Source organism: Triturus cristatus, chromosome 9 (assembly GCF_964204655.1).
Source record: "Triturus cristatus chromosome 9, aTriCri1.1, whole genome shotgun sequence".
Taxonomy (NCBI): Eukaryota; Metazoa; Chordata; class Amphibia; order Caudata; family Salamandridae; genus Triturus; species Triturus cristatus.
In genome coordinates this window covers 19327725-19342160 of record NC_140592.1, presented here as the reverse complement: position 1 = coordinate 19342160, position 14436 = coordinate 19327725, and the positions used below count along the sequence as shown (strand labels likewise).

General features: G+C 50.4%; 1 protein-coding gene across 1 annotated transcript in view; it reads right to left on the bottom strand.

The window, feature by feature from the left end:
- Positions 1-14436, bottom strand: part of PLXNB1 (plexin B1) — a 469341-nt gene that overhangs the window by 146770 nt on the left and 308135 nt on the right. The window contains exons 7-8 of the mRNA XM_085624251.1: positions 11098-11230; positions 1056-1212 (exon numbers count right to left, since the gene is read on the bottom strand). Of these exons, the coding sequence (XP_085480377.1) occupies positions 1056-1212; positions 11098-11230 (290 nt within the window). The remainder of the gene's footprint in view (positions 1-1055; positions 1213-11097; positions 11231-14436) is intronic.

The following is a 14436-nucleotide window of genomic DNA, read 5'->3' as shown; positions in this document are numbered from 1 at the left end:
GGCAATGCTCTCTACGCGGGAACCTCAGCCAAACTCCAGAAACACCTACAACGCATACAGAACGCCTCTGCATGCCTTATCCTCGACATCCCCCGCTACAGCCACATCACAGCCCACCTGAAAGACCTGCACTGGCTCCCGTCAACAAGAGGATCACCTTCAAGCTCCTCACCCACGCTCACAAAGCACTCCACAACACTAGACCAGCGTACCTCAACGAACGACTCACCTTCTACAACTCGAACCACCAGCTTCGCTCCGACGACCTCGTCCTCGCCACGGTTCCCCGCATCCGACAAGCGACTGCCGGCGGCTGATCATTCTCCCACCTCGCCGCTATGACATGGAATACCCTCCCCATCCACGTGCGGCAGACCCAGGACCTGTTGACCCTTAGGCAACTCCTCAATACCTGGCTGTTCGAGCAGATGCAGCAACACGCCCCCCCCACCCCCCAGCGCCTTGATACCCTCACGGGTGAGTTGTGCGCTCTACAAATGTACTGATTGATTGATTGATTGACGAGTCTGAATTTATTGTTAATGTATTCTCATTTTTTAATCTGAGGGGAGATTTGCTTGTCTGTCTCTAAGAAGACCTTGTCCCCTTGGTTCTGAGAGATTGCTCTCACCAGTTGTACGATTCGTTCACTAGGTATACGATTTAATGACCCGAGGCTTTTTTGATATATGTAAAATATTGTTTTAAACTAAACTGTGAAAATAAGGACAAGGACACCATCACAGCTTATGCTTTGCCAACTTTGTCAAAGAACATGAGACTTAGCCACGGTTTGTGCTAGTGAACTGCAGCCACAGTAGTGGTGATTATAGCGCCAAGCAGTGTGCAGACCATTACCTGTACACCGAGGAACTATAGTTTAAATCTGAAAAATATAACAAAATGACTCTGCCCTGCAACGGCCACCACAGAATCATGATCAAAGCAGCCCTGGGCAGCTTACAGCGCTACGAGTTCACAGAGTGTGCGCTACACAAATATCAGAAACAGAACATTACAACGGATTCTCTCAGTGTGGGAGGTGCTCTACGAACCTGTTCCAAAACTGATGGCGGGCGCTTTGATTGGGTCTGGGGAGGGGCACATGACTCCAGTCTCGGTCAGGATGGCGGGGCTCTCGTAATCGTCAAAGTAGCATGAGTAAGACTCCTCTTCACCCAGCGGCGACAGCTCGGGGATGGACAAGAAGATCTGCCAATCAAACGACAAGTCGATACAGTCAGACAAGCATCCACCAATTATTGAGCCCGATACATCAACACAAGAAATGGAATAAAAAAACTACAGAAGATAGTGGTGGGGGGCTTCAGGGGTTTGAGGGAACAAGATGAAGTCGAACAATAATCATTTGGGACAAAAAGGCTCGGTGCCCAAAAAAGGAGATATTATGCTTGAAAATGGATGCGAAAGGAGCAAAGGTTTAATTGCATTTTCAGGTTGAACCTACGAGACCGCACATGTGCTGTCCGTTGTGAGGCATATTGTAGCTTACCTGGACCATGGAGGGCCTTGGAGCCCGCTCATTGATTACCATTGGTTGGGCGTTCTTACCACTCTCATTCACCTGCTTCTTATTCGTGTCCCGGCTTGTCAATCTTCTGTTTGCCCCTCCCATGGAGCATTGCCTCTTTATAATCTCTTTGACTGGCAGGCCTTGCTGCTTCCACTGCTTGCTTTTCAAGCACTACTTTTTTCTTTTGTGTGAAGCACGCCATGAGAGTGCGTGACTCTCCCCATGCACTTCGTTTTGCTCTCTGTAGCCCGACTGCTTCTCCGCTCCCTCTTGCATCTGCACGTGCTTCTTCCCATTGCTTCCTCCACCTGCAGTCACAGTGTTGCTTTCCCCAAACACCCTGTTGCTTTCATGCCCGTTCTCGCCCTTCCCTTTTCCTTTGTTGTGTTCGGGCGTTCCCCTAACGCCCCTGAGTTGTTTTGCTGTCCCCCACACCTTCCCCATCCTGCTCCTGCTCCCCATTGCCAGCCCACTTAAAAAAGCACTTTTGCACATTTTCTTTTCCTTTAAGTTACAGATCCAACTCGGATCAGTAACTACATAGGGGAAAAAGCACCAGCGTCATTTTGTAGGCATGGGCATGCGTGGTGCGCGCACCTACAAGGGGAGCGGGTGGCCACGTCAACACTTTTCTTTTTTATAACTTGTTTTTATAACCATGATGCTGTGCAGCGTGGCTAAAGACCACCAGCAAAGCCAGCAGGTCACAAAGGCGAGACCAATTGGTTTTGTCTATGCTTGTTACTTTCAGTGTGTGTTTATAAAGTGCCAAATTAGCAGAGTGCATGGTAGCCAAGTTTCTGATCTAGGAACTTGAAGAAGAAAGCAGAAGGGGTCTATTCTCGGCTCTGACAGGATACTGTATTTTCGGGACTCTGAGCCAATCAGATTTCCCTCGCTCCTAAAAACCAGAATACTTGAAAGACCACAAATGAAAGGTTCTGTTTCTACCCGGGAGGTGTCCCTGCGCTGACCTTCTGCTGTTTCTAACCTTGACTTCCGACACGTATGCTCATTTTTGGGGGGAGGGGGAGGGGGGGAGAATGCTGTTCCTCCCACTATCCAGTGTCCTTTAAATGCTTTCGCTTTACGACGAGGAGACTCACCGCGTGTCCTCAAGGCAACCTTCTGACCCTGGGCAGATTCTAAAGCCGCTGGAATTTGAAAATGTGGAGTTTCCTTTGTTTGAACTCGATGACCTCGAACTTTAATAATTCTATGAATGGACCGTCCTGAGGACAACCCCTATTATAGTCAGTGAAGCGGGTCAAAGGTCACCGGGCCTCTCTGAAACAGCTGTACCGAGCAGACAATGAGAAGCCTGTAGATGCCTTTTAAAGATGACTCCTCATGGCGTGTGGTGACAGGGGCTGGAGGGAGGGGGGGGGGGGGTCTGGAGGAGGGGGGGGGGGGTCTGGAGGAGGGGGGGGGGGTCTGGAGGGGGGGGGGGGGCTGGGTGAAGAGGGGGGTGGGGTTCGGAAGTGGACATGATCTTGGTTTTAAAGAGCTCACTTTTACGTTTCCATCCCTCGAGATGAATAATTGCTCGGACATTCATTAAAGACTTTGAAATTCACTTCTCTCAATAGATGCCATCAAAGGCAGGCAGGCCTAGATGGACACCCGAGATGAATCAGGAAAGGGCAGTAGGGCTGGGGAACAGTCAAGGTCTGCAAATCAGTCGCCGCCCTTCCTACTGAGTGTACAGGGCAGTACTTGCCCTCCTCCTGTGTGTACAGGGCAGTCGTCGCTGCCCTCCTCCTGCGTGTACAGGGCAGTCGTCGCTGCCCTCCTCCTGCGTGTACAGGGCAGTCGTCGCTCCCCTCCTCCTGCGTGTACAAGGCAGTCGCTGCCCTCCTCCTGCGTGTACAGGGCAGTCGCTGCACTCTTCTTGCGTGTACAGGGCAGCCGCTGCCCTACTCCGGCATGTACAGGGCAGTCGCTGCCCTCCTGTGTGTACAGGGCAGTCGCTACACTCCTCTTGCGTGTACAGGGCAGTCTCCGACCTCCTCCTATGTGTACAGGTAGTTGCCATACCCCTCCTGCATGTACAGGGCAGTCGCCGTCCTCCTCTTGCATGTACAGGGCAGTCGCCACCCTCCTGTGTGTACAGGGCAGTCACCCTCCTCCTGTGTGTACAGAGCAGTCGCTGCCCTACTCCTGCGTGTACAGGGCAGTTGCCACCCTCCTCCTGTGTGTACAGGGCAGTCGCTGCACTCTTCTTGCGTGTACAGCGCAGTTGCCGCCCTCCTCCTGTGTGTACAGGGCAGACGCTGCCCTCCTCCTGCGTGTACAGGGCAGTCGCTGCCCTCCTAAGTGTACAGGGCAGTAATTGCCCTCCTCCTGGGTGTACAGGGCAGTCGTCGCTCCCCTCCTCCTGCGTGTACAAGGCAGTCGCTGCCCTCCTGCATGTACAGGGCAGTCGCTGCCCTCCTCCTGCGTGTACAGGGCGGTTGCTGCCCTCCTCCTCTCTGTTCAGGGCAGTCGCTGCCCTCCTCCTGTGTGTACACGGCAGTCGCTGCCCTCCTCCTGTGTGTACACGGCAGTCGCTGCCCTTCTCCTGCATGTACAGGGCAGCCGCTGCCCTCCTGTGTGTACAGGGCAGTCGCTGCCCTCCTGCGTGTACAGGGCAATCGCCGCTCTCCTACTGCGTGTACAGGGGAGTCAGTGCCCTCCTCCTATGTGTACAGGGCAGTATCGACTTTCTCCTGCATGGACAGAGCAGTTGCCTCACTCCTCCTGAGTGTACAGGGCAGTCGCTACACTCCTTTTGCGTGTACAGGGCAGTTGCCACCCTCCTCCTGTGTGTACAGCGCAGTCGCTGCCCTTCTCCTGCGTGTACAGGGCAGTTGCCACCCTCCTCCTGTGTGTACAGCGCAGTCGCTGCCCTACTCCGGCATGTACAGGGCAGTCGCTGCCCTCCTGTGTGTACAGGGCAGTTGCCGCCCTCCTCCTGTGTGTACAGGGCAGACGCTGCACTCTTCTTGCGTGTGCAGGGCAGTCGCTGCCCTACTCCGGCATGTACAGGGCAGACGCTCCTCTCCCCTGGTGGCACCCGTGATATTTGCTGCGCAAACCTTTGCGACAGGTGATAACAAATTGCAAATAGTGAGACACCCCGTGTGCCCTCACTGTTCTCCTTCTTTTTGTAACTTGGAGCAGCGAAGCCAGGATCGGATGAACGAAGCGCTATAAGCCCCGAGGTGTAACTCACCTTGAAATGTTAAGTGGTCCAGTGAGAAATGGAATGAGGAAATTTGATGCACAGCTGTCACACCGCGCACCCTTTATTCCTCCCACAGTGCACCACTAGTCACTCCCTCAGTGCACCTCTCGTCACTCGCACAATGCACTATTCATCTCTCCCATCGTGCACCCCTTATATCTCCATGAATGCTCCCCTAGTCACTCCCAGTGCATATCTCGTCTTTCAGAGTGCCCCCCTCACCTCTCCCACAGTGCACCCAGTGGTGGAAGTGGGGGAAAAAAAGTAGGGGAACTGTGGGCGGAGAATGAGAGGGCGGGAATAAACCGAAGATTGGATCAGTGGGCGGAGTCGGAGGTGTGGCTAGAAATAGCAAAACATATCAATTTTTAGTACGTTTGGCATTTCACTGACCAGTTACAGCTTATAATGTTATTTAATTCAAACAATGGATAAACATGTTTATTTTAGGTTTAATATACAAGTTGTTTACATTTAATACATTTACAATCTGGGACATCTTTCCAATCACAGAATGTTCCAAATACCCTTATAAGTGGAATCATAAGACATTTGTGTCCGAGCCATGCAGTTTCTTTCATCGGCACTTCTCCTCCCTTTTCCTAACCATTTCTGAACATAAAATTCAGGTTTAAATTCTATGACAGGTGGCCCCACGATATTTATGAACATTGTAGAAGACAGACGATTGATTGATATTCTGTTCCGCAGTGGTGTGAGCACATCATTCATTACACTAAAGCCCCGTTCACATTCAGCAGTTGAGGTACAAAAGGTGTCTATAATGTGGACTAATGGTGTCAGGCTTCCAGGGATGCAATTTTTATTTTGTTTGTACTCTCTGAAACCAAGGATGTGCTGCCTAGTATCAAATACCTGCAACGTGCTACAACGGTTTAGTAATTCTGCCTCACCATAGAAGATGTCTACTGGATCTGGCCAATAAACTGGTTGTAGGAGTTTCATTCTATGTACTAACTCTTTGTATTCCATTTCGTCATTGTTTGTGGTTGTGCATCTAGAAACATTTGATGCATGAGTCATTGTCATCCTTTTTGGCAGGTTATCTGCTAAGCTCCTAAAGAACTGTGCCCTAGTGATGCTAACACAGCCTTTGTTCTGTCCTACACCAGCAAACTGCATCCGTTCAGCAGCATTTAATGCGGTTGTAGCAAAGGGCCCAGGTGAACCAGCCATTGATTCAAGCACTAAAATCTGCATCTGTATTGAACGATCGGCCTCAAATATGGTCACATCACGCCGCAGCAGCCTTCTGCATAGGTCACCCAGCTGGAACTTTGCGTTGTGCATGTACCATGTTGCAAAGTGCAAGCATGATGCAAGGCCCTTGTAAACATTCCCCTTAGTCTGGTGTGCATGCAGATCCTGCATTGCCAATCCCTGGTGAGTTGCATTAGTACTGCTGGAACAAGGCAAATGGAAGCACCAATGGGTGAGGCGGACTGGCCTCAAGGTCCTGTGAGCTCAGTGACAGAGTCACTGTCGCTCTAGGCTGTGCTGCTTCGTAGGCCTGCCCGCAAGACTGACGGTGACCTTCAGTATGGATTGTGGTGTACAGGGCTTCAAGGTTAACCAACACTGGCCACCGGTAAGGTCCACCTGCTGGTGCTAAGAGACCAGGGCTTCTAAGGTCTAGTAGGGCCTTCTAAGGTCTAGTAGGGGAATGTGCTCCCTCAGGAGAGTGGTCTGATGGACTAGTCATGAAGGCTGAATCAGGTTTCCCAGTTCCAAATTCTGTAGCTCTGGCCATAGTGCCACATCCTATCCCCCTGAACACCCTTCTGCCCCACTGAGTGAAACTCGCACTGTCTTCAGCTGCAAACCAATTCTGCCGCATTATAAACACCTGGATGTGACTCAGATGTGAAAATGCAAACACTCATAGGGAATGCAGGATTATGTAACGCATGCGAAATATAATCAGGAACGACATGTTACCTTAACACTTTTACTCTCATTGTTCAGAAATCAATGACATTTTTTTTGTCTCAAACATTTAGGACATGGATGTAGGGCTCCTCCTGTACACATGTGTTAAGCAGGGCTCAGAAGAGAAAGGGCCTCTTCAAGAGAATCTGATCTGACTCACGGAAATCCGCAAGGGCTCCTTTATATTCATGTCAGCCAGCTAGCTGCTCAAACATAGTATAGTACATATGTATTCAAGAGTCCTGCAAAGGATACCTTTTGAATTGTCCTGCTTGGCCAACTCTTCTACTCACAAAACACAAGAGCGATATTGGCGTTGCAGCGCAAAGCGCTGTCGATGGGCGTGAGATTTTGTAGGAGAGTAGATTTGAGAAGGGGACTTGAAGCCCCGCCCCTCATTTTTATTGGCTGGTGTCACCGTTTATGCTAAACGGTGGCCTGCCATTGGAAATTAGGGTTTTTTGTTGACGCCCTTTGGCCTCCGATTCGGACTGGGTCGCCTGCTTTGCTGCTGTCGCAAAGCACTTTCTTATCTTTATGGGGCCATGTGTTTCTAGATAGAAACACATGGCCCTATAAAGACAAGAGATCGATGCTTGTTTTCTTAACCATGGTGGTTTAGAGTAATCAGCCGGAAGGTGATGATTGGTCGTTACTTGGGAAGATGAGAGGCTGTGCGTTGTAACTAACTTGAAACACTGAACAAAACTGTTGAATATTAGAGAAACCACGAAGCAGGTTGTCGATTTACAGCGCGTTCATTCCCACAGTGATGCAGGACGCCGACGTTGCTTTAGATGACTCGTATGCAGGGCCGGCTTTAGGGCAGTGCGACTGGTGCGGTTGCACTGGACACTGACCTGTGGAGGGGGCACCGACCTCTATGTTTAGCAACAGTTTAGGTGTCCCCTAACGTTTAGCAACACCCCCCTTTTGACCTACGCAGACTAACACGAAACCCTAATGTATTTCTGCACAGAAACCTTCATGCACCCTGCGTGCAGAACGCCAGCATTTGTCACCCATGTACACAGCTGAACAGAGGTGCAGGCGCGTACAGTCCAACCCGGAGTGTTTCATATGAAGAGAATTCAAGTATACGTGCAGTACCAGATAAAGCTCAAGGGGTATTCGAGAGATGATTTTAAGATGGACAGAAGGCTGTATGGATGAACAGATGTAGGTTTCATGTACACTTTATGCACAGGAAATAGAATTCGAAGTAGAGAACAGAGCAGAATGTTGGCACCCATACAGTCATTAGCCTCTCCTTGGTACGTCCATTCACATCTAGTAGTCAAAGGCCATAAAGTGGAGGACATTTTTTTTTAGAACTGGGGGAAAAAAACAGTCACCATGAACAGTAGGTGCTAGCCTTGGGCTATCTTGTAGTTTGTGTTTCTATCACCTGGTCCTGTTTAATTCTCACTCGATACTCTCTCTCATTCTTGAGGGCTTCCCACGTGATTACTGGCTTTCTGAACTTCCGTTTAAGATTACTTTGTTAGGTGTGGCGAATCTGAGTGTCCAAAGGATTACTGGGTGATGTGAACTTTAGAAAAAGAAAATAACTCAGTTGTTTTTAAAATGTTGCCCGTGTCATCCTGTTTCAGTAATGACTCACTACCAAGCAATGTGTAATCTGGGAAAGGTTGAAACTGGTCCTTGAGCAAGAGGGATGGAATCCAAAGATTGGGACAAGGAAGACTTGGAGTAATGCAGATTTTCATTCCTGCATTGGGAGCTGGTACATTTAATACTCAACTGAGCCCATTTGCTGAGGAACTCTCATTCAAAGCGGAGAATGAGTAGAATATCAATGCCCATTCTATCCATGGCCTCTTATAGTAGAGATCCCTTGCACAGCGTGATGGAAGGCTTTGCTGCAAGCTGAAATTTCAGGGACCCCAATAGGTTTCCCTCGGCTCCCGGCTGCAAAGAGAATAGACTGGTGCCTCATAACTCCTCCATCAAACCTTACATAAAGTACACATCACTGGCGTTGGACAGTCCTGTCAGAGAATGGAATGGTTGTTGGTGAGTTCCCCTCGGCCTACCCTCCTGGTTAACACACAACTGAAAACATATGGCTTGGAATACTATGGCTTCGCCACCATATAAACATATATACCAAAATAGAAAAATTACAAGTAAATTACCCACAGCAATCTTAAACAAGCATTTGCAATGCAATTGGTCTTGCTTTTACGCGAGTTTAAGCTATTGGCATTGTAAATGACAATGCTTTTTATTTATGTTTCAAAAACAAACATAAATAAAAGGCATTTTCATTTACAATGCCAATAGCTAAAACTCGTATAAATGCGAGACCTGTTGCATTGCAAATGCTTGTTTTTTCCTGGTGGCGACCGTCAGTCTGCGTGAGGTCGAAAATAAAGGGCAGAGGAAGTCAAGGGCGGGGACACCAAAGTATCCTGACGTGACCATTGTATCGGTCACAGTGGGTGCAGGCAAGCAGCGGCCCCACCAAATGAGGTGTGAATCACGGCAGCAGCAGCGCCATCAGAGGGAGCAGTTTTCGTGCTAACCTAAGACTGATGGCCCTTTCGGTGATGTTTTGCAGGCCCCTAGACACAGAGGGGAAGGGGGAGCAGGTCGTGGGCACTGCAGAGGCCTTCCTCGATGTGCACCACACTGGCTGAAATATAAAGTTGCAATTTTAAAAGTAGGGCTATTCCTGCAGTCCCGGGGCGCTTTTTTAAAACAAATAAGTAGGGGAACGGACTGAAATAAATTTTTTAAGTGGGGGCACGCCGTGCCCTTCCGTTCCCGCCCACTTCTAACACTGAGTGCACCTCTCATAATTTGCACAAGGCACTCCTTGTCTCGCAATGCACCCCTATATCCCACAATGCACTCCTAGTCACTCCCTCAGTGCACCCCACTCCTCTCCCACAATGCACCCCTCATCACTTGCACTGTGCACCCCTCATCTGAGTGCACCTTTTGTCTCTCACACTTGCACCTCATCTCTCCCCAATGCACCCATTCCTCGTCACTCGCACAGTGCTCCGTCTCACACTACACCCCCTGTTTCTTCAATAGTATACCCCTTTTCTCTCCCACAGTATACCCCTTGTCTCTGAGTGCACCTTTTTTGTCTAGCTCATAATGCACCAGTCATCCCTCTCACAATGCACCACTCATCACTCCCACAATGCACCCCTTGTCCCTCCAACAATGCACCAATCATCGTTCCCACAATCCACCATGCACCATTCATCGCTCCCACCTTGCACCAATCATCGCTCCCACCATGCACCAATCATCGCTCCCACAATGCACCAATCATCGCTCCCACAATGCACCAATCATCGCTCCCACAATGCACCGATCATTGCTCCCACAATGCACCCATAATCGCTCCCACAATGCACCCATCTTCACTCCCACAATGCACCCATCTTCACTCCCACAATGCACCCATCTTCACTCCCACAATGCACCCATCTTCACTCCCACAATGCACCCATCTTCACTCCCACAATGCACCCATCTTCACTCCCACAATGCACCCATAATCGCTCCCACAATGCACCGATCATTGCTCCCACAATGCACCAATCATTCCCACAATGCACCCATAATCGCTCCCACAATGCACCCATCTTCACTCCCACAATGCACCCATCTTCACTCCCACAATGCACCCATCTTCACTCCCATAATGCACCCATCTTCACTCCCACAATGCACCCATCTTCACTCCCACAATGCACCTATTGTCCCTCCCACAATGCACCGATTGTCGCTCCCACAATGCACCCATTGTCACTTACACAATGCACCCATTGTCGCTCCCACAATGCACCCGCTCTCCCTCCCACAATGCACCCGCTCTCCCTCCCACAATGCACCCGCTCTCCCTCCCACAATGCACCCACCATAGCTCCCACAATGCACCCACCGTAGCTCCCACAATGCACCCATGGTCGCTCCCACAATGCACCCGCTCTCCCTCCCACAATGCACCCATCGTAGCTCCCACAATGCACCCATCATCGCTTCCGCAATGCACTCATCGTAGCTCACACAATGCACCCACCGAAGCTCCCATAATGCACCGATCGTCGCTCCCACAATGCACCCACCGTAGCTCCCACAATGCACCCATGGTCGCTCCCACAATGCACCCGCTCTCCCTCCCACAATGCACCCATCGTAGCTCCCACAATGCACCCATCATCGCTTCCGCAATGCACTCATCGTAGCTCACACAATGCACCCACCGAAGCTCCCATAATGCACCGATCGTCGCTCCCACAATGCACCCACCGTAGCTCTTACAATGCACCCATCATCGCTCTCACAATGCACTCCCCGTCTTCCCCACAATGCACCCCTCGTGTACCCCAGGCCCCCTTACATTTCTCTTCTCCTCTCTGCTGATGTTGGCCGGGCTCAGGGTCTGGACAGTCAGGCACTGCTGGTGAGAGTCGTAGCTCCAAAGCCATTGGTTCCTGATGGCGGACCTGGGACACTCGAAGCGACGGGTGCACCTGTAACGAGCAAGACACGATCAACGAGGCACATTAGAATCCGCGACACGCGTCAAGCGCTCAGAAGACATCAGTCATCCAAGGCTCAGAGTAATGCTCTGGGATATGAAATTAATAGAAAAATCAATGCAACAGGAGAGAGCAATGAACATCAAATCCATAAAACACTGGAGATGACGAAGTAACTCCATGAACATCAATAAATCATGAGTGCGGGAACATCACATGAGTAAAGCACAGGAGTAGTATTATGGGATGTGGAGACATCAGAGGAACCAGGAAGTAAAAGGCAGCGGCGCAGAGTGCGAAGTCATCAGAAAATCAATAGACATCGGTATCGGCAGCATGAGATCAATAGAGGCGAGTGCCTCGGGGTCTGCGGCGGGTGCCTCGGGGTCTGCGGCGGGTGCCTCGGGTGCCTCGGTGTCTGAGGCGAGGGCATTAACTCAGCCTCTGATCAGTAGTAAGGAGTGTGAAACCAATAAGGAATCAATACAAACACAAAACAGTGTTGTGGGATGGGACATTAATCAATAACAGGAAAGAGCGCTGAATATGAGACTAATGAGGGATCGATGGACAATCTGAGAGGCAACATGAGGCACAAAACTAATCAATACTTTGAGATTCGGAGATGGATCTTCGAATCACGAGACAACGAATAAAAACTGAACATAACGAAGGAGCACAAAACCAACAATGAAACATAATGTGAGATCAATAAGAGACCAGCAGGACTACAGCTCGCAACACCGATCAAGAATCAATAAAACAATCTGTAATCAACAAGGAATCAAGACATCCAGCCGGCAATACTGGACACAAAGAAACAGATAATCAATAAACAGCAGATAAAACAAAACAAACATATCCTGTATGTCGCAACTTGAAATTTGTGATGATTGGCAGGATTATCAAACAAGCATTGGCAAAGCCAATAGGTCTCGCATATGCAAGAGCTATTAGCCATGTTGTACACCAGCATGGCTTAAATTTAGAGGCGTAGAGTTGAGTGGAGTGTTAGGGAGTGGCATAAAGTGGAGTGGTGTGGAGTGTCATAGAGTGGAATGGTAAACACAGGAGTAGAGTGTTGTAGAGTTGAGTGGCATAGACTTATGTACTGGAGTCGCATAGTGTGGCGTACAGTGGAGTGGCAGAGTAGAGGGCATTGGTGTAGCGTGCACTGGCATAGATTGTTTCACAGTATAGTGGCCTAGAATTCAGCAGCATACAAGCAGCATCACAGAATGTAGTGGCGTAGATTAGAATGTTGCATAGTAGAGTGCAGTGGCGTAAAGTGCAGTAGTGCAGAGTAGAGTGCTGTAGAGTGCAGTAGTGTAGAGCAGAACATACTAGAGTATAGAGCTGTGTCACAGAATGCAGTGGCATAGAGTTGAGTGCTGCACAGCACAGTGGCACAGAGTTGAGTGAGGCAGACTAGAGTGGCATAGAGTGCAGTGGCGTAGAGTGCAGTGGCATAAAGTGCAGTGGCATAAAGTGCAGTGGCATAAAGTGCAGTGGCGTACCATGCACTATTGTAGAATGCAGGGACGTGGATTAAGATTACATTGGTGCATTGTAAAGTGCAGTAGCGTTGAGTGTTGTAGAGTAGTGTAGAGTGCAGTGACAAAGTGGTGCAGAGTAGAGCGGCAGAATGCAGAGTGCAATGGTATAGAGTGGTGTAGAGTACAGTGGCGTTGAGTGGTGTAGAGTGCAGTGGCATAACGTGATTTGATGGAGAATAGAGTGGCATAGAGTTAATCGGCACAAAGTGCAGTGTTGCAGAGTAGAGTGTCGGAGAGGGCAGTGATGTAGAGTGTAATGGTGTAGCGTGCAGTGGCATAATGTAAAGTGGCTTAGAGAGCAGTGGTGCAGAGTAGAGTGCAGTGGCGTGCAGAGCAGTGACAGAGTGCAGTGGCATACTGTGCAGCGGCATAGAGTGGAGTGGCACAGAGTGGAGTGGCACAGAGTGGAGTGGCACAGAGTGGAGTGGCAAAGAGTGGAGTGGCAAAGATTGGAGTGGCAAAGATTGGAGTGGCAAAGATTGGAGTGGCAAAGATTGGAGTGGCAAAGATTGGAGTGGCAAAGATTGGAGTGGCAAAGATTGGAGTGGCAAAGATTGGAGTGGCGCCAAGTGGAGTAGAGTGGCGTAGAATGCAGAGGCGTAGAGTAGATTGTTTCAGAGTAGAGTGGTGCAGGGTAGACTGCAGTGGCATAGAGTTTAAAGGCGTAGAGTAGAGTGGTGTAGAGGGCAGAAGCACAGAGTGCAATTGTGCAGTTGTGCATGCTGCTCTGCCTGTAAGCCTGCGACCTTTAAAGCAGTCACACACTGGGTGGAGCCAGACCGCTGCGCTACCTGGAAGGCGGTGACCTTTAAAGCAGTCATGCAGTGGGTACAGCTAGACCGCTGCGCTGCCTGGAAGGCTGCGAACCTTTACAGCAGTCACGCAGTGGGTGCAGTCAGACTGCTGTGCTGTCTGGAAGGCTGCAACCTTTACAGCAGTCATGCACTGGGTGCAGCCAGACCAATGCTCTGCCTGGAAAGGTTGCGACTTTTACAGCAGTCACGCAATGGGTACAGCCAGACCGCTGCACTGCCTGGAAGGTTACGACCTTTGAAGCAGTCACGCAGTGGGTCCTGCCAGAAAGCTGCGCTGCCTGGAAGGCTGCGACCTTCAAAGCAGTCACACAGTGGGTGCAGCCAGACCGCTGCGCTGCCTGTAAGGCTGCGACCTTTAAAGCAGTCATGCACTGGGTGGAGCCAGACTGCTGCTCTGCCTGGAAGTCTGTGACCTTTAAAGCAATCACGCTTGGGGTGCAGCCAGACCGCTGCTCTGCCTGCAAGGCTGCGACCTTTAAAGCTGTCACGCAGTGGGTGGAGCCAGATGGCTGCGCTGCCTGGAAGGCTGCGACCTTTAAAGCAGTCACACAGTGGGTGCAGTCAGACTGCTGTGCTGCCTGGAAGGCTGGGACCTTTACAGCAGTCACACAGTGGGTGCAGCCAGACCGCTGCGCAGCCCGGAAGGCTGCGACCTTTTAAGCAGTCTTGCAGTGGGTGCAGCCAGACCGCTGCGCTGCCTGGAAGGCTGCGACCTTTAAAGCAGTCACGCAGTGGGTGCAGCCAGACCGCTGCGCTGCCCGGAAGGCTGCGACCTTTTAAGCAGTCATGCAGTGGGTGCAGCCAGACTGCTGCACTGCCTGGAAGG